This window comes from Oncorhynchus nerka, linkage group LG6 (genome assembly GCF_034236695.1).
Source record: "Oncorhynchus nerka isolate Pitt River linkage group LG6, Oner_Uvic_2.0, whole genome shotgun sequence".
In the NCBI taxonomy this organism is placed as follows: domain Eukaryota; kingdom Metazoa; phylum Chordata; class Actinopteri; order Salmoniformes; family Salmonidae; genus Oncorhynchus; species Oncorhynchus nerka.
In genome coordinates, this window is record NC_088401.1 from 28,733,852 (window position 1) to 28,752,831 (window position 18,980).

The following is an 18,980-nucleotide window of genomic DNA, read 5'->3' on the forward strand; positions in this document are numbered from 1 at the left end:
TTACTTTAGTGTAATGTTGCACATAGGATGTATGTTTTGGAATATGTTTTATTCTGTACAGGCTTATTTATTTTGACTCTGTCAATTAGGTTAGTATTGTAGAGTAACTATGATGTTGTTGATCCATCCTCAGTTTTCTCCTATCACAGCTATGAAATTCTGTAACTATTTTAAAGTCACCATTGGCCTCATGGTGAAATCCCTCAGCGGTTTCCTTCATCTCCGACAACTGAGTTAAGAAGAATGCCTATATCGCAGGCTAGGGTCTATTTTTCTCCCCTTCCTGTCTGACTGACGTGCCCAAAGTAAACTGCCTGTTACTCAGGCCCAGAAGCCAGGATACGCTTATAATTGGTACCATTGGATAGAAAACACTTTGCAGTTTGTAGAAATGTTAAACACAATTGATATGGTAGGAGAAAATCCAAAGAAAAACCAACCGGAAAATATTGTTTTTTGAGAGCCCTTGCTCTTTCAATGGAAAGCTATGGATCCTATGCAATTCCAGCTCCCAGATTGCAATTCCTACGGCTTCCACTAGATGTCAACAGTCTTTGTTCAAGGTTCCAGGCTTTTTTCTTCCCAAACATGGAAGAATTTTGAGTTTTGGTACAGGTAGTCAGAGTTGGAAATCAGTCTGTGCGTGTGCGGCAAAGAGGATGCGCACTTGCTAAATGAGCTTTTCTGTTGAACATACTTCTTTCCGTATGAAATATTATGGTCTAATTACATTTTAGGGTACCTGAAGATTGAGTAGAAACGTATTTTGACTTCTTTTAACAAAGCTTTTTGGATTCCTTTCTCTGCATGTTGAACGAGTGGTTTAGTCTAAACCGACTTTTTGGAATATAAAGAAGGATTTTATCTAACAAAACGACCATGCATGTTGTTGCTGGGACCCTTGGGATTGCAAATCAGAGGAAGATTTTCAAAAAGTAAGTGAATATTTAATTGCTATTTGTTATTTTACGAAGCCTGTGCTGGTTGAAAAATATTTTGATATGTGGCGCTGTCCTCAAACAATCGCATGGCATGCTTTCGCTCTAAAGCCTATTATAAATCGGAAAATGCAGTTAGATTAACAAGAATAATTTTTATTATTATTTATTTGAATTGCGTGCCCTCCAATTTCACCGGGAGTTGTCGACAGGTGTCCCGCGGGACGCCTAGCCCTGAGAAGTTTTAAATTCTGTAACTTATTTAAAGTCACCATTGGCCTTACTTTGAAATCACATCCCAGGCAACTGAGTTAAGAAGGATGCCTGTATCATTATAGTGACTGATTCACCATCCAAAGTGTAATTAATAACTTCACCATGCTCAAAGGAATATTCATTGTTTGTTTTTTATCTATCTATAAATAGGTGCCCTTCTTTGTGAGGCATTGGAAAACCTCCCTTTAACGGTTTTCTTCTGTTGAAGGAGAGGAGGACCAAAATGCAGCGTGGTTAGTGTTCAACATGTTTTAATAAGGACAATAAATGAGAACACTACAAAACAACAAATGTGAAAACCGAAACAGTCCTATCTGGTGCATAGACAGAAGACAATCACCCACAAAATAACCACAGAATATAGCTGCCTAAATATGGTTCCCAATCAGAGACAACGATAGACAGCTGCCTCTAATTGAGAACCAATCTAGGCAACCATAGACCTACAAACTACCTAGAAAGGATACAGCCCCATAAACATACAAAAACCCCTAGACCAGGCAAAACACAGAAATCCACCCTGACCTAACCAAAATAATAAAGAAAACAAAGATAACTAAGGCCAGGGCGTGACACTCCCTGGTCTTTGTGGTTGAATCTGTGTTTGTAATTCACTGCTCGACTGATGGACTTTACAGATAATTGTATGTGTGGGGTACAGAGATGAGGTAATCATTCAAAAATCATGTTAAACACTATTATTGTACACAGGGTGAGTCCATGCAACTTCTGTGACTTGTTAGGCACATTTTTACTCCCAAACTTATTTTAGGCTTGAAAGGGGTTATTGACTCAAGACATTTTAGCTATTCATTTTGAATTCATTTGTAAAACTTTAGAAAATACATCATTCCACTTCGACATTATGAGGTATTGTGTGTAGGCCAGTGACAACAAATCTCAATTTAATCCATTTAAACTCAGGCTGTAACAGAAGAAAATGTGGAACAAGTCAAGGGGGTGTGAATACTTTCTGAAGGTCCTGTAAAAGTACAATACAATATGGTGTGTGCGAGATTTGTTACGGTGTGTGCTTGTGATTGGGGTTCCAAATCAGGGATAGTACCAAGTGCCGTCCCCATAGACATTTTTGTTGTATCAGTGTTGAAACAATCAACATCTTAATCAAAAGCTGTACCGTACTCTTATCACACAAAAGTGCACAATGGATTAATGCAAAAAGCTACACTACAATGAATAGTTTCCTTGAAATCTGCTGTGTTTTATCTTATCAGTCTGTAACATTGCTCTCTCTATCAGGATGACTTCAGGATGCTGTTTCTTTGTGTGTCTAAAGAATGAAACAAAAATTGCAGAACTTATGTTCAAATGGGTGTTCAAAATGACATTGTATAATTTGATTCTTTGTGCGTGTGTGTGTGTGTGTGTTTGCATGACCATGTATGTATGTATGTATGTATGTATGTATGTATGTATGTATGTATGTCTGATACCACTAGTCGACATATAGGACTGTCGCTATGGACTACTGTACCTAGTATATGTATTATTACTATAAAGAGTGTAGTTTATTAATGATGTGTTGACCACTCTTCCCTGGGCAGTGATATCATTGGTTTATGTTCACTGTGTATTTACATCAACATACCGGCTGGACCAATCATCTTTCTTTGTTATAACTGTCCTCAAACAGTTCCTTCAAATGTCCTTAAATCATCTATGAGTATCTATACCGACTATATGTCTAAATATATGTATGTAATTGATCTCTATAAGATGCGTCTCTGTGTAGTCATGAAATATTAAACTGCCTTCTATTACTCCATAAAGAGAAACAATGTCTGTATTTTCTTAATTATGAAGCTAATGTAACAATTATATTTACAGTGTACGTACAAATGTTTCATTGTAAACATAGGCCTACAATTGTGTACCAGTAGTGGGTTTTTACAGTACCCAAAATCATTCTGTGACTTTATGTGACCGGGGAGGAAGAGCTCACCATGTTGGTCCACTCATAGAGAACCTGGTCATAAATCACTGAGAGCCACCAGGAAAATGATGTTTACGAAACTCTCAAAATGGTGGATCCACTTCCTCCACTTTGACCTCCCACATCCACCATACTGATCAAAACAACATAATATAAATCTCATATCACACCCTTTTCCAAATATGGCACTACTTTTACAGCCTGGGTTACGTGACGTGGTACACAGCAAGGGAGAGCTGTGACACACTAGTCTGAAGAAGAGTCCATTTTTACTGCAATATTCACGCAGAAATGGACTGAGCTTTGATTGATTCTTTCCTGGGGGGGAGACCTCACATTGTTTGGATTTGAAAATCCAACCATTGTATTGGAAGGGGGTGGCACTCAGAGGCTGTGTGTGACAGTCCATGTGGGTGTTTGAGTGAGAGACATAGCTGAGAACCAGTCAGTAAAAAAAACAAGAGCCCCCTTTATTATTGACACATCGTGCCTATAACATCCAGCAGCCTTTCCAGATGGTGAAATCATGAAACACCAAGGAGATAAGATGCACGAACTGTCAGAAAAGCAAAATAATATTGTACTGACAGCCGTCAGTACAGAATCAGCTCCAATCATTTCATCACTGGTAAATCAGATCAATTTCGAGTTTAGCTGTTAGCGGTCATGCTAACCAAGTGTTAACAAGACTAAATTAGTCAACATTAGCTTGCTAGATGCTTGAAGTCTAGCTATTGGCATGCATCTCTCTCATAGGTGGTGCATGGTTTAAGTTTTGGGGAGGCTTTTTTTTCACCATAAGAATGCATCTATCATCGCATTTGCAGACTACTGCAAGCCTGTTAACCCTAACGTGATGGGTGAATTGGATAGTCATAATCTAGACTATTAAAGCTCAATCTAATCACTGTGTATGGCTGAGCTCATAGTAGCATAGACCTAGAGGCTATACCAGATACGTTACTTATTTTTCATTTGCACAGAGATAAAAAAAAAATGTGGCCTTTGATAAACACATTTCATGCAATTCTATTCCACATTATATGGCTGGAGACATTAGCAGAATCTTTTTTTAACATGACAACTCACAGGGTAGCCAATTCTGCTGACACCGACAAACAGATCAATAACAACAACCTTGTCTTGAATGCAGCCATCAGAAGCGATGCCTTTGAAAAGGGGAGACGCACATTGTACAATAAATGACATCCATTCAGCCTGGAGGACATTGTAAAAACAAATACAAAAATAAAAACTGGTTTCATAAAGAGGAGGGGAAATGTATGGATATTACAGCACAGGGCAAAGGCCTCAACGGAATAGGACAATCGGATGCGTTTAATCTAACAATCGATCAAATCTTTATATGCCACTAAAACACCTGAATTAATTCAACACAACCAAACAATCGCGAGCCCTGATGGTACAGGTGACCCGAAGAAGTGATATTCTAACATCAGGTGTGCTTTTCAGTTGTTTACGTACTGTAGGTTCACTAGCTGACCTCTATCAGGACACCCATGTCGAACTGGATTCCCACGGTGAAGATGAGCAATGCTGCAGCAGAATGGGCTTCTACCTTTTCCAGATATGAAAAGGAGACATCCCTCAGGTAGACTAAATGGTTGTCATATGCTGTGAATCTGAATGATGACGCTGTGCCATTTGAGTAGAGAGCACCTTTCACTTTGTCTTCGTGACAAGAGTGCCCCATTGAACCGAACAAAGGGTGTATCAACTACTGCTGATCAAACAGAAACAGTTTCACAGTAATGTATTTATGAACACATTAATAAATGAAATGTCATTTGGAACAACATGCAAAAGACTATTGTTTATGATATTGTAAACATTCTGTACTTTAACAATAGGCTATATTGTTGTATGTGTGAAATGAGAAGTATTGTGTGTTTGTGTTATCTCTGCTTTGCCTTAATCCATTAAATAAAATGTATTTCTTATAGCCCAATTATTTGTATTTCATTTGACAATTTAAACACATTTTAAATTGTTGTAGTAGTCTTATGCAAACCATGTTCGTTTATCACAGTGGCACAGTGCCATTCAGACCTTCTGGGAGAAAAGTATCTGACATTGAACTTTGTACTGGTAGTTGTGTGTATGCTAAGGATCTCATCATCTCCTGTTTCCAGATGGATTTTCACTAAACAATTTCATGTCAGCACAAGGAATGTACAAAATCTGGTATAATGATTAGCCTCATTTACATTGTCCAGGGCCGGCTCCAGGCATAAGCGGGACCCCGGCAGCTAGGGCTCAGTTGGGGTCTCAACTGTTAGAATAGCAGAATACACAAGGTGTTTCTCTTGTTTTGTCAGTCACTGACATTCACCCAATATTTTACAAATATTTTATTCTGATTATTCAGGGGGTTTTGCAGCAGAGATTGTGATTATGAGATTGAAAAGTGGTGGAATTGCCCTTTACAACTGCAATAACTTCTGTCCACCCCATGGCAATTTGTGTAGAACTGCAGAAAACTTGCCTTAAAACAGCTAAACGTTCCATGGCAAAATGAGTAGAATTGAATGAAATGTGTTATAAAAGGTATATTTATATATATTTTTTCTTTGTATAAACCTTTGCCATGGTTTATACATTTATATATTGTGTGTGACTTTTAAACTTGATTTTTGTTTACAACATTTGCTAACATAGGTACAAATATAAACCATGGTATACAAGGATGTTGGTCACCTCCCTGACCAATTCCCTTCTCCCCCAATTTCTGTTTGGCTGGACAGCCAGCTCCAGGAAGAGTCTTGATGGTTCTAAACTTCATCAATTTAAGAATGATGGAGGCCACTGTGTTCTTGCGGACCTTCAATGCTGCAGAAATGTTTTGGTACCCTTCTCCTGATCTGTGCCTCGACACAATCCTGTCTCAACGCTCTACGGACAGTTCCTTCGACCTCATGTCTTGGTTTTTGCTCTGACGTGCATTGTCAACTGTGGGACTTTATCTAGACAGGTGTGTGCCTTTTCCAAATCATGTCCAATCAATTAAATTTACCACAGGTGGACCCTAATCAAGTTGTAGAAACTCAAGGATGATCAATTGAAACAGGATGCACTTGAGCTGAATTCTTATGTACATAAGGTATCTGTTTTTTATTTTTAATACATTTGCAAACATTTTGAAAAACCTTTTTTTTTTTGCTTTGTCATTATGGGATATTGAGCATAGATTTCAGATTTTTTATTTAATCAATTTTAGATTAAGGCTGTAACATAATAAAATGTGAAAAAAGTCAAGGGGTCTGAACTTTTAAATGCACTGTTTTTTAGTTTTTTTTAACTAGGCAAGTCAGTTAAGAACAAATTTGTATTTTCAATGACGGCCTTGTGGGTTACCTTCCTGTTCAGGGGCAGAACGACAGATTTGTACCTTGTCAGCTTTGGGGTTTGAACTTGCAACCTTCTGGTTACTAGTCCAACACTCAACACTAGGCTACCCTGCCACCCCAACTTTGCTGGTTCTGTGGTTCATTGTTGCCCATGCAAGGAAGTTAGGCTAGCATTTTAGCTCGGTAGCCCATGACAACAAAAATAAAAAGTGTACTGTATGACCGAGCCATAGTCAGAACGTTTTGCCAACAAGGAGGATGGCATTGGTGTTCATCAAGTCTACAAGTAGGGTGAGTCAACATTTTTTGTTTTAGACAGAAATCCTGGCCAGCCACATATTGAGCAACATTGATTGAACTTAATTGTTTTTGTAATCTTTGTTTGTTTTCAGTGTATTAAACTGAACATATAGCCTTCTTGATATGGTGCTGGAATAGTGGAGGCAGTGCTCCTGTTGTCTTTGTTCTGACTTGCAGTAACTCTGGTTCTAAATCAGTAGTTCTTTACTAAACTGTTGAAAACATTAACATCCTTGACCATGCTGCAGGTTATGTTTTGTTTCATGCAATATTTCCTTTGTGGACTTCACCTGACAAAAGTATGTGTAGTAGAATTTATTCTACCACTATGTGACTGTTGTCTTTTTTTTGTCACTGCCTTATTGTATATCATGGTGGTGTATGAATGAATTGTTTAAGTAAACAACTTAATCTGGCTTCTTACTTGGCTTACTCAGTGATTGTACCCACCACATATACTGGCTACAAATGTACTGCTATAAATGGATGCACGTGGCATTCTGGCGATTTTGACCAAAACTATTTTATATTGGAATTGTCTGTTCACGCGCAAATCTAGCCACTCATTGGCTAGAATGTTCCCACCTGCTCTCGCCTCCTCCCGCCTGCCTTTTGCGGACAATTAGTCGACTGACAGTTCAATCTTCTCAATATAATAGATACTCTTTGTATAGCCTCTCCATTTCGGTCGTCAATAGTTAACACAGCCACAAAGTCATAAACCCCGCCTTTTTCTACAATTTATCTTCTTAATCTGATTTGAAACCTAACCTTATCCTCAACCACACTAAGCTTATACCTAAAATTCAATTAAGACCCTAAAGCTAATATTTGTTAATGAATTTGTACGATAAAGCCACAGACTTCTGTTATCCAGCGGTGAGCACCTCCCTTTCACTTCTAACCAAGTCAGTCGCATTTTAGTGACGTAGGAGAAACGTCCGTTGCGTGCACTTCCTACACACGTGCATTTCAGAAGTTGTTGGAACACTGAAAAGGTATTTATCTATTTGTGTTTAACGTTACGGATTGATGTTGTAAAATCGTTTGGTTTTAAGGTTGTGTTGTCGGCTGCTGTTAGGAGGATGTGATTGTTGGAGGAACCGAAACAAATGATCAGAACCGGCATAGTTAGCCACAATAACATGTATGGGAAATAAGCTAGCATGTTAGCCTGGCTACTGTTTGAACCAAATATGATAATTTATTTACTTCTCCTATTATCATTATTTACGTTAATTTGTTGGCATAACGTTAGATGGGAAGCCATCTCTCCCTGTTGCTTCACATACTTTAGTGGATTACGAGCGCCTAGTCTGATTAATCAGGTTCTAATACGTAATTATTTGGGATAGTTACACTGCAAAATCGTGTAAAAGTTGTTTCCAAGCCAGAATGTTTACATTTACGTTTGATCGTACTCTACCGGTTGTCTGTGGTGTCTGTCCTTCGGAAAAAGTAACTTAATGTTTAACCCACTTTCTAGAGTGCGGTGCTAAAGAAGACATGTATATTACCTGGTGCATGTAACATTATTGCTTTCGTCCTTCTCCTCGCCCCTACCTGGGCTCGAACCAGGGACCCTCAGCACACATCTGACACCCTCGAAGCATCGTTACTTAGCGCTCCACAAAAGCCTCGGCCCTTGCAGAGTATGGGAAACAACATCCCGCTAACTAGCTATCCATTTCACACCGGTTACACATGTGCAACGCCATGTAAAAGCCTGCTGACTTCACTAAAGTGTGCACGTACTTCTGTCTTGTGCTCGTGCCTTCGGTCATGAGTAAATGTGTGCACATGTTGCATACATACTAACTGAAGTCAGCAGGTATTTAAATAGTTTTGCAGGTGACAGGTACATGATAGTCCCACTAAACCCAAACCAGATGGGATGGTGTATTGCTGCAGAATGCTGTGGTAGCCATGCTGGTTAAGTGTGCCTTGAATTCTAAATAAATCACAAACCGTGTCACCAGCAAAGCACCATCACACCTCCATGCTTTACGGTGGGAAATACACATGCAGAGATAATCCATTCACCCACACCGGCTCTCAAAGACATGGAGGTTGGAACCAAAAATCTCAAATTTGGACTTCAGACCAATGGACACATTTCTACTGGTCTAATGTCCATTGCTTGTTTCTTGGCCCAAGCAAGTCTCTTCTTATTGGTGTCCTCTAGTAATGGTTTCTTTGTAGCAATTCGACCATGAAGGCCTGATAAACGCAGTCTCCTCTGAACAGTTGCTGTTGAGATGTCTTGAAATATGTGAATTGTTTATTTGGGCTGCAATTTGAGGCTGGTAACTAATGAACCTATCCTATGCAGCAGAGGTAACTCTGCTCTTCCAATTTTGTGGCGGTCCTCATGAGAGCCAGTTTCATCATAGTGCTTGATGTTTTTTGCAACTGCACATGAAGGAACATTCTAAGTTCTTGAAATGTTCCGTTTTGACTGACCTTCATGTCTTGAAGACCAGCTGATGGACTGTTTCTCCTTGCTTATTTGAACTGTTCTTGCCATAATATGGACTTGGTATTTTACCAAATAGGGCTATCTTCTGTATACCATCTCTACCTTGTCACAACACAACTGATTGGCTCAAACGCATTAAGAAGGAAATGCATTATTTTAACAAGGCACACCTGTCAATTGAAATGCATTTCAGGTGACTACCTCATGAATATGGTTGAGCGAATGCCAAGAGTGTGCAAAGCTGTCAGGGCCAAGGGTGGCTATTTGAAGAATCTGAAATGTAAAATATATTTTGACATAACACTTTTTTTTTTTTTGTTGCTTACTACATGATTCCATATGTGCCATTTCATGGTTTTAATGTCTTCGCTATTGTTCTACAATGTGGAAAATAGTAAAAATAAGAGAAACCCTTGAATGGGTAGGTGTTTTAACTTATGACCGGTAGTGTATGCCCACGGTTCTGCCTGCTCCTCTTCTCTCCCTGGCCTGCCTGCTGTTTTCTAATGACTGGATGTGTTCAGTCTTCGGTCTGTTGTGTGTAGAATATCCTAGTTTAGGCGATTTATGGGACCGGTGTCACAGGGATACAGTATCTTCGGGCCAGTCTTGTGTGTATGGGGTTAGCTAGTCTTTTGTTGCTGTGGGGGTGTTTTGTCTCATAATATGAAATTACAGTAGGTTACTTGTATAGCCTGTATCAATTACCCTTTTCAGATATAATGTTATGTGGCCCCTTATTATGGCGTGTTTGTTTGTCTGTTAGGGTAAACTACACTACAGCTTTTTAAACGCAGACTCATGACCCTGAACTGTCAATTTTTCGCATCCCTAGTTATTGAGTTTCAACATTTTCTACATGTCGTGTAGACATGATTAGTGTGTTAACTTCTGTGCAGCATGACTGGGGAGTTATGATGCAGCCCAGACTCCCAGTGCAGGGCAGGCTAGCAATGGGTAACTGGAGCAGGGCACAGTGCCTGTCTCGCGCTATAAGGGGGACGGACATCTGCTGCGCTGCTAGACATGATTATGCGAGTTGATCCATGAGACACATTTGACAGAAGTACCGAAAGTAACAAATTCTAGTACTGGACTGTTTTTCATGGTCTAGTATGGGGGAAAGTACAGAAGTTTTGGTATACCATGCAATGCTACAAGCTATTTGACATGTATAATTTCTTTTAGCGACCAATGAGTTTGGTCTGCTTGGTGTGTTTTTAATTTTGCCATTTAAAAACATGGTTCTACTTGTATCGTCCCAGGCCTAGCTCCAACCCCTAATCCATCCCTGAGCAGAAAGGATGTCCAGTGATGTGGAACGGCTGTTGATCCAGTTTCAGGATGAAGCGGGGGAGCCGCTGGGTTCTCCCTTTGATGTCCCGCTGGACATCACACCTGACAAACTACAGCTGGTCTGCAATGCACTGCTACAGAAGGTACACACAACGCTCACACACTGCAACGTATTGCTTTAAATCCCCAAGGACAGCCCCATGATCCACACTTAACTTCCATCTCTCTAACCCTGCCTCTTACTCCCTTCCCTCTACTCTGTCCTGGGCTGTTGTGATAGTTTATTTGGATCCCCGTTAGATTTGACTAATACCTCTTCTCCATATCACTCCAGGAGGAGCCGGTACCATTGGCGTTTTTTGTGCGTGGCGAGGCGGAGGTGGTGGAGAGCCTGAGGGTGTGTGTGAAGGCCCTGGGGGTGGAGACTGAGACTGTTCTGCCCGTAGTGTACCAACCCCAGGCGGTGTTCAGGGTCAGGGCTGTCGCTCGCTGTACCTCCTCACTACAGGGACACACAGAGGCTGTCATCTCTGCCGCATTCAGCCCTACTGGGAAGTAAGTATATATATATATATACACACACACACACACACAAAGACGGAGATGTATACACACACGCTGGACTAGCTGTAATGTGTGTTCCTCAGGTACCTGGCCAGTGGTTCTGGAGACACTACAGTGAGGTTCTGGGACCTGACCACCGAGACACCACAACATACCTCCAGAGGTACACGCACTAGTGTTGTTACTGTACCAGAATTTTTACTTCGATACCCGGTTTAGTATGACGATACCGAAAACTATACCACAGCAAAAAAGTGTTTAAGCCAGACTAACCAGCAGGTGCTGGAAATGTCTGTCTGGAAATGTCCACTGTCCACTCATTGAAAGTGCTGTATCTCCCTCATTTTTCAGAGTATAAGCCTGAAACAATGCCTAAAGACTGGCGACATGTAGAAGAAGCCATAGAGCTCGTGAACTGGGTCTTAAGTCCTAAGACTTAGGACCCTAAGTCCTAAGACTTAGGACCCTAAGTCCTAAGACTTAGGACCCTAAGTCCTAAGACTTAGGACCCTAAGTCCTAAGACTTAGGACCCAAGTCCTAAGTCAGGGTTGTGAATACTTGTACAGTATATCATTTATTTTTAAATGAATACTCTGTCAGGTAATCGAATACTAACGTCCGTTCGAATATTCAAATAATCGGGCCATCACACACACAAGAGAGCAATGTGTAGAATTGATCGACCTGACCCTTGTGAACACTCACTGTCTCCTCTCCTCCTTTAGGCCACTCCCACTGGGTGCTGACTATTTCCTGGTCACCTGACGGACGGAAGCTGGCTTCTGGCTGCAAGAACAGCCAGGTGAGAGACACTTAGACCAGGGTTGGGGTCAATTCCACAAATTAAGTTCCCTCTCCCTAGAAAATCCATCAATTCAAAATTCTTAAATTGAGTAGTTCTTGAGCAGTTCTTAAATTGAGTCAATTCAACTAATCTCGAATTCTAATTATTCAAAAATACAATTCCTAATTCATTATTCTAGATAAATGAAAGCTGTTTAATATGAAGAGCATGAAATACTCTATTCCACACGGTAATGGCTACTGTGTTTGTTATACAGGTTTTTCCCCAATTTGTTTGTCACAGTGTGGGAACAAAGCTAACAAAACAGTCATGAGTGGTAATTCCAGTGTTCACTCTAAAGGCACACTGGGATATATGCAAATATCTGCATATATCCCAGAGTGCCTGTTAGTGAATGTTGGAATTACCACTCATGACTGTGTTTGCTAGTGATGGTTGTTGCATTCAATTCTTATCAACCTTGTAGCCTTCAACAAATGAGCGCCTAGGCGAATATAGTATCCTTAAAAATGCAACCCTTTATGAAAATACATTACATATCACAAGGCTATACCGCAACAGTCTAGTTTTACCCTAACACAGATACTGAAACAATTTTTATTAAAAAAATAAATAAAATGACAACCTTGTAGCCTTCACTTGCATGTCCAGCCTCTTGTTTTTATTTATTTAACCTTTATTTAACTAGGCAAGTCAGTTAAGAACAAATTCTTATTTTCAATGACAGCCTAAGTACAGCGGGTTAACTGCCTGTTCAGGGGCAGAACGACAGATTAGTACCTTGTCAGCTTGGGGGTTTGAACTTGCAACCTTCCGGTTACTAGTTCAACGCTCTAACCACTAGGCTACCCTGCCGCCCCAAGGGCTTATCAAGGGCTGCATAAATTAATATGCAATTGTAAGTTTATTCAAATACCAGAAGATGCATGATAACCTTCAGGGTGGTGTTTATTTCCCATTGAAATCCAACCAATTGTTGAATTTGCAGTATTTAGTTCATCACCCACCTTTTGCATTCCAGACAACCTAAACCATATGAACTGGCTCCATCATCTCAACAACGGGTGCAGTAAATCCAACCGCTGACGGATTGGAGTAGATTTCAAAAATATATATTTCTTTGTGCGGCATAATATAAAGAGCAATCAATCTACACCGACACAAAGAATTGTAAAAATGGACCAGTCAAACGGCATGCAGGGAAACATGTTGATCAGCCCCCTGACACCAGAATTGTTCCAAGTTAAATGTAAGCAATGCAACATGTTGTAGTCCTCTGTAGCTCAGTAGAGCATGGCTCTTGTAACGGCAGAAAATATTGGGTTCCATATGATGTTGAAGAATGGTGCATTGTGGGTAGTTTAGAAGATGTTCGCAGATAAGTTAATAAATATGTATAAAAAAACGTAACGTAACTGTTTGTAGTTATATGTAACCAGATTGTGACTACAACTGTCTTTGACCACACTGTTACTTTGGTGAGTAAAAACTCATGCTTCCTACCCTTTAAGGGATAGTTCACCCAAATGACAAAATGACAATGCCATAGTTCAGACTGCTTAAGGGTAAGGAAACCAATGTGTAATTTAGTTGAACTATCACTTTAATTGGACAAAAAATGATCTAACTGGAAATATATTGCACGTCAATTCCTCATTAGAAAACGTAACAAATAATGTATACACATTCATGTATATAATTATTTGATTTAAAACAAAGTTTCATTCCATTTCAATGCTAAATGCATTAACTCCAGTAATTTGGAATTTGCACAATTATAATACAAGTTTTATACAAGTTTTTTTGTTTTAAAATTATAATTCCATTCCAAGGATGGCTTTCTTTTTCAATTCCAATTGAGACAGTCTAAATTATAATTCAATTCCCCAAATAGTTTTTAAGATTGCTGCAATTCTAAGTAATTTCTCCACTTCTTGCTTCAACTCCAGAATTGAAATGACATTGGAATTGACACACAGATCTGTATCTGGGACCCAGTCTCAGGTGTGTGTGTTAACCAGTGTCTCTCTGTGTAGATCTGTATATGGGACCCAGTGACAGGACAGCAGATGGGGAAGACCCTGACAGGACACACCAAGTGGATCACATGGATCTCCTGGGAACCTCTACACCTGTAAGATTTACTCTTCTATTTATCTTTTCATCTCGCTCTCTTTTCTCCTTTCTCTCTAATATAACTATCTTGTGCGCTCTCTTCTCAGTAACCCAGAGTGCCGTTACCTGGCTAGCAGCAGTAAGGACGGGGCGGTGAGGGTTTGGGACGTTGTGTTGGGTCGCTGTGAGAGGATCCTGACGGGGCACACCCAGTCTGTTACCTGTGTGAAGTGGGGAGGAGACGGACTGCTATACACATCATCACAGGACAGGACCATTAAAGTCTGGAGGGCTAAAGATGTAAGTGGGTGTGTGTGTGTGTGTGTGTGTGTGTGTGAGACCCTGGTCAAAAGTAGTGCACCTTATAGGGAATAAGGTACCATTTGGGATGCAGACATTCTACTTCATCTGACCCCTCTCCTCTTCCCCCTCCTCCTCAGGGGGTCCAGTGCAGGACTCTTCAAGGCCATGCTCACTGGGTCAACACCCTGGCTCTCAGTACTGACTATGTGCTACGGACTGGCGCCTTTGAACCCGCCGACGCTACCATCAACCCCCAGGACCAGACTGGCACATGTACATACACCTGTCCTCTGTGCCGCTCTCTCCTTCCTCTGTGCCGCTCTCTCCTTCCTCTGTGCCGCTCTCTCCTTCCTCTGTGCCTCTCTCTCCTTCCTCTGTGCCTCTCTCTCCTTCCTCTGTCTGCCCAACTCTTGGAGTAGTGATATTGAACATAGTTTTGACACCTCTGCCCAGAGATACAACAAAGTCTCCTATTTGCTCTTTCTGACTTTATACGTACACCTCTGTCTCTGCCCAACTCTTGGAGTAGTGATATTGAACATAGTTTTGACACCTCTGTTCTCTCCACAGTTGAGGAACTCAAAGAGAAAGCCTTGCAGAGATACAACAAAGTCAGGGTGAGTGTCTCCTGTCTCTGCTGTGTATTTAGTATTTATTAGGATCCCCATTAGCTGCCGCCAAGGGGTCCTGGGGTCCACTGAACCTCTTACCCTTTGTGTAGGGTGAGGCCCCGGAGCGTCTTGTGTCGGGCTCTGATGACTTCACCTTGTTCCTCTGGAACCCAGCAGAGGATAAGAAGCCTCTGGCGAGACTGACGGGTCACAGCGCTCTGATCAACGAGGTCCTGTTCTCCCCCGACACCCGCCTCCTTGCCTCTGCTTCCTTCGACAAGTCCATCAAGATCTGGGACGGACGCACCGGAAAGTATGTATAGTAGTTGGGGAACTGCGCTAGGAAGTATGTATAGTAGTGGTGGAACTGCGCTAGGAAGTATGTATAATAGTGGTGGAACTGCGCTAGGAAGTATGTATAGTAGTGGTGGAACTGCGCTAGGAAGTATGTATAGTAGTGGTGGAACTGCGCTAGGAAGTATGTATAGTAGTGGTGGAACTGCGCTAGGAAGTATGTACAGTAGTGGGGGAACTGCGCTAGGTAGTATGTAGTAGTGGGGGAACTGCGCTACAGTAGTGGGGGAACTGCGCTAGGAAGTATGTACAGTAGTGGGGGAACTGCGCTAGGAAGTATGTAATAAGAGTGGGGGAATTCTAATCCATAATGCATTTATCAGACGCTTTTATCCAAGGTGACTTGGACATGCATGCATACATTTTTTGACATACGGATGGCCCCAGCGGGAATTGAGCCGACAAGCCTTGGGGCGGGAATTGAGCCGACAAGCCTTGTTCTATCGACTGTGCTTGCATAATGACAGAGTCCAGATCTCTGTTCTATTCTGATTCACGCTGAACATTTGATTCACTAAGCACCAGTTCTGTTTACAGAGAATAAAAACATTGGTACAATATGTAAACCTACATAAACACTGTCTCTGTATGTAGTAGTTCTGCTCTCCACCGGGTGGGACTCTAACTGTGTGTGTGTGTGTGTGTAGGTACCTACAGTCCCTGCGTGGTCATGTAGCTGCAGTGTACCAGGTGGCGTGGTCAGCAGACAGTAGACTGATGGTCAGTGGTTCCAGTGACTCCACTCTGAAGGTCTGGGACATAAAGACTGGCAAACTACACACTGATCTACCTGGACACGCAGATGAGGTGAGAGGGAGGGATGGTGTTTTCCACAAATGGGGCTCTAAAATTAAAAGACGAGATGCTCAATTAAGTTCTGGGTCCACATGTGTTAAGAGAAGTGATTGAACCTCCATCAGTTAAATGAGTGAAAGAATTTCAACAAGTGTTTGCAACTCTTTGTGAATTGCAGTATGTTATTTATTTAAAAAAAATACTTAACTGACCCACTAATTTCTTCTTAAAGAGTCTTGTAAGAGTCTGTTGGGGGTTGGAACCTACTCTAAAAGGCACACTATAGCAGTTCGGGAAAAAACACAACATAGACGAGACTAATTTATTCCAAAGCTGCAGTTCATGGTTGGAACACTACTTTAATCAACCAGTCCATTTTGTATTTGTGATTTGGCAAGGAATGTAGCATTGTTATAGTTTTGTTTGTGTATCCCATCAGTTAGATATGTTTTTATAGGCAATCATTTCTGTAAGCCTAATGGGATCTTGGGTGCGGTTGGATCGAAATTGAGTGAGACCCGTAACTAAGGGAAAGAGCTGTTGCTCTTTCCCTTGCTATTTCTGTTGAGTCACGTATGCACATAACAAATTAAAGGAACAGTCGACGTGATTGTCAACTTCGGTACAAAATTCAAGCTATTGTGTGGCTGCGTTAGAACTTCATTGCTCCCTAGTCGTCATACCATGCAATAGGATTTGACTGGGAATTCTGTTAGTGTTATTGTTTTAAAAACCAATAGATTGCCTTTTTAAACGGCACATGACAGTGATGTACCCTCTCCCCCCTCCTGTTTGCACTGGCAAATGAACCACTTGCAGAAAGAATTAGACAGGACCCAAAGGTAACAGGTATTGGTAAACATGAATATAAACAAAATTAGCAGGTTTCCTGTTATACCTGACCAATATTGAAAACACAATGGCCCCCTGGCTAAAAAAAAATCAGAATACTCTAAAATCTAAGGATATAAAATGTATGAAATGATGGCAGTAAGAAAAATAATAACTGGCATGGCTCCCAAAGTTTTTGTTTATTTTTGGTAATAACAATTACCCCACTGAGTAGATCCTTTAAAAAAGTATTCTTGGTCATAAAGGCTTTATATGGGCAGATAAAATGTGTAGACTAAAAAGGGAAGTTTTTAATGTTTTTATTTGACACTTCCTAAAACGGAGGGTGGTTATAACCTTCGACTTGGAATTGTATCAACTTGCTACCCAAGGCTTTTACTTGTGACATATAGTTAAATGAACTAAAGAGAAACAATGGGAATATATTGAAGATGCACATGTTTGTCACTCTCTCACTCACAGGTGTTTGCAGTAGACTGGAGTCCTGATGGCCAGAGAGTAGTCAGTGGAGGAAAAGACAAGTGTCTCAGAATGTAAGTCCCTCTCTCACAGTCACTACCTCACAGGTTCTCTCCCGTGGTCAGTAGAGTAACCGCTCTATTTCCTGTATCTTAACAGATGGAGGAGGTAGCCACCCCAATCACGTGCCTTACTAGCCCCTGTCTCCACCAATCAGGAAGCCAGGATTATGGACAGAAGGCGGGGCCAGTGGTCTGAGACTTCCTGGTCCTACATTGGAACATAATGCCCTGCTTTACCTGTCAACAACAACCACACTTACCGAGGACTGCTGATCAAAGTGATGTAGGAGGGAGAGAGTGATGAGAAATGGAGAGGAGGATATAACCAGAGGCATGGAAGTAGTGGAGGGAGCCTGAGGCTAGTAAGGTACTATATCTAATAGGTGTGTGTTGACGTCTATACCTGAGCCCTAGCTGGCAGGTACACAGCAAGGGGACTGTAGGAATAAAGGAGTCTTAATACAGGTCGTTGGAACACCTGGTGTCTTCTATTAATGCATCCCCTCTCTCTCAAGGTTAATATAGTAAAGTAAAACTAATCAGGAAAAAATGATTTAGTAAATTGAAATAAATATAATTAACAAACCCGTTTGAAAAATAAACTATATTTGACTCCAAAACGACTTAAAAAATAAAAGCCATCATGAATGATCCGTTTTAGTTTTTCCCCCTAATCTTCTGCATAAATGTAATTGGGTTTTCAAGGTTTAGGGGGGGTTCAAGCTACTGAATCTGGGGGGTAAATGCTGCCAGAAGATGGCGATATTTCAAATAGGCCTAGCTTGTCTATCACTAGTTATCACTAGCTATCAGGAAAACATCTAACTGTACTACTAAAGTTGAAAAGTATTGGATTGGTGTAAACATGTGCAACAGGGTTTCCTTCTACTATATTTTTGGCACCACATTTATAATTTAAACATAACCTAATGACCATCTCATTTTGTATTACTGCCCCCCAGTGGCAAGAAATTAACCCCCCCTTCTCCTAGCCTCCCACGCATGCTTTCTATCTCGAACACTAAAGCTAAAACTGAAACTAAATCATATACAAACGAAATGGCAATTTTTCTATACAACTCAAACTATATAATCACCTCCCTGGTCCTGGCTGCTTCTGACCTGCTGGTTCTCTCTTGACTAATACAGCCTACGTTCCTGACACCTGCTGTGTCTCTGCTCTAATCCTCTGTGGTCAGTCAACTGAAAGGCGAGGTCCTGCCCTGCTGCTTCCCTCTACGTTAGTGACAGGATCAGTAGCTGCTCTGTCCTTTGACTGACTGGTCCTCTATACCTAGCCCGTGGTCCTCTATACCTAGCCCGATGGCTCTATTTTTAAGTTATCTGCTGTGTCTGATCTAGTCACTGTCTGAAGGACCTCTCCCTCTGTATTCTACTATGTAAACCAAGATCATAGTGCTTCATCATTAAACACCTTAGATATCGAA

General features: G+C 41.0%; 1 protein-coding gene across 3 annotated transcripts; it reads left to right on the forward strand.

Moving 5' to 3' along the window:
* The first annotated feature begins 6,211 nt into the window (after positions 1–6,211).
* nle1 (notchless homolog 1 (Drosophila)) lies at positions 6,212–18,980 on the forward strand. 3 transcript variants are annotated; one of them, XM_029661274.2, is made up of 13 exons: positions 6,212–6,289; positions 10,581–10,754; positions 10,946–11,166; positions 11,259–11,338; positions 11,902–11,978; positions 14,018–14,115; positions 14,204–14,396; positions 14,537–14,672; positions 14,970–15,016; positions 15,121–15,323; positions 16,012–16,171; positions 17,474–17,544; positions 17,630–18,980. In XM_029661274.2, the coding sequence occupies exons 2-13, from the start codon at positions 10,620–10,622 to the stop codon at positions 17,640–17,642; spliced, it is 1,434 nt and encodes a 477-aa protein (XP_029517134.1). In that variant the 5' UTR covers positions 6,212–6,289; positions 10,581–10,619; the 3' UTR covers positions 17,643–18,980. The 3 variants fall into 3 exon arrangements, with proteins under 3 accessions (XP_029517134.1, XP_029517133.1, XP_029517132.1); XM_029661273.2 differs by lacking the exon at positions 6,212–6,289 and adding an exon at positions 6,722–6,827; XM_029661272.2 differs by lacking the exon at positions 6,212–6,289 and adding an exon at positions 7,729–7,834.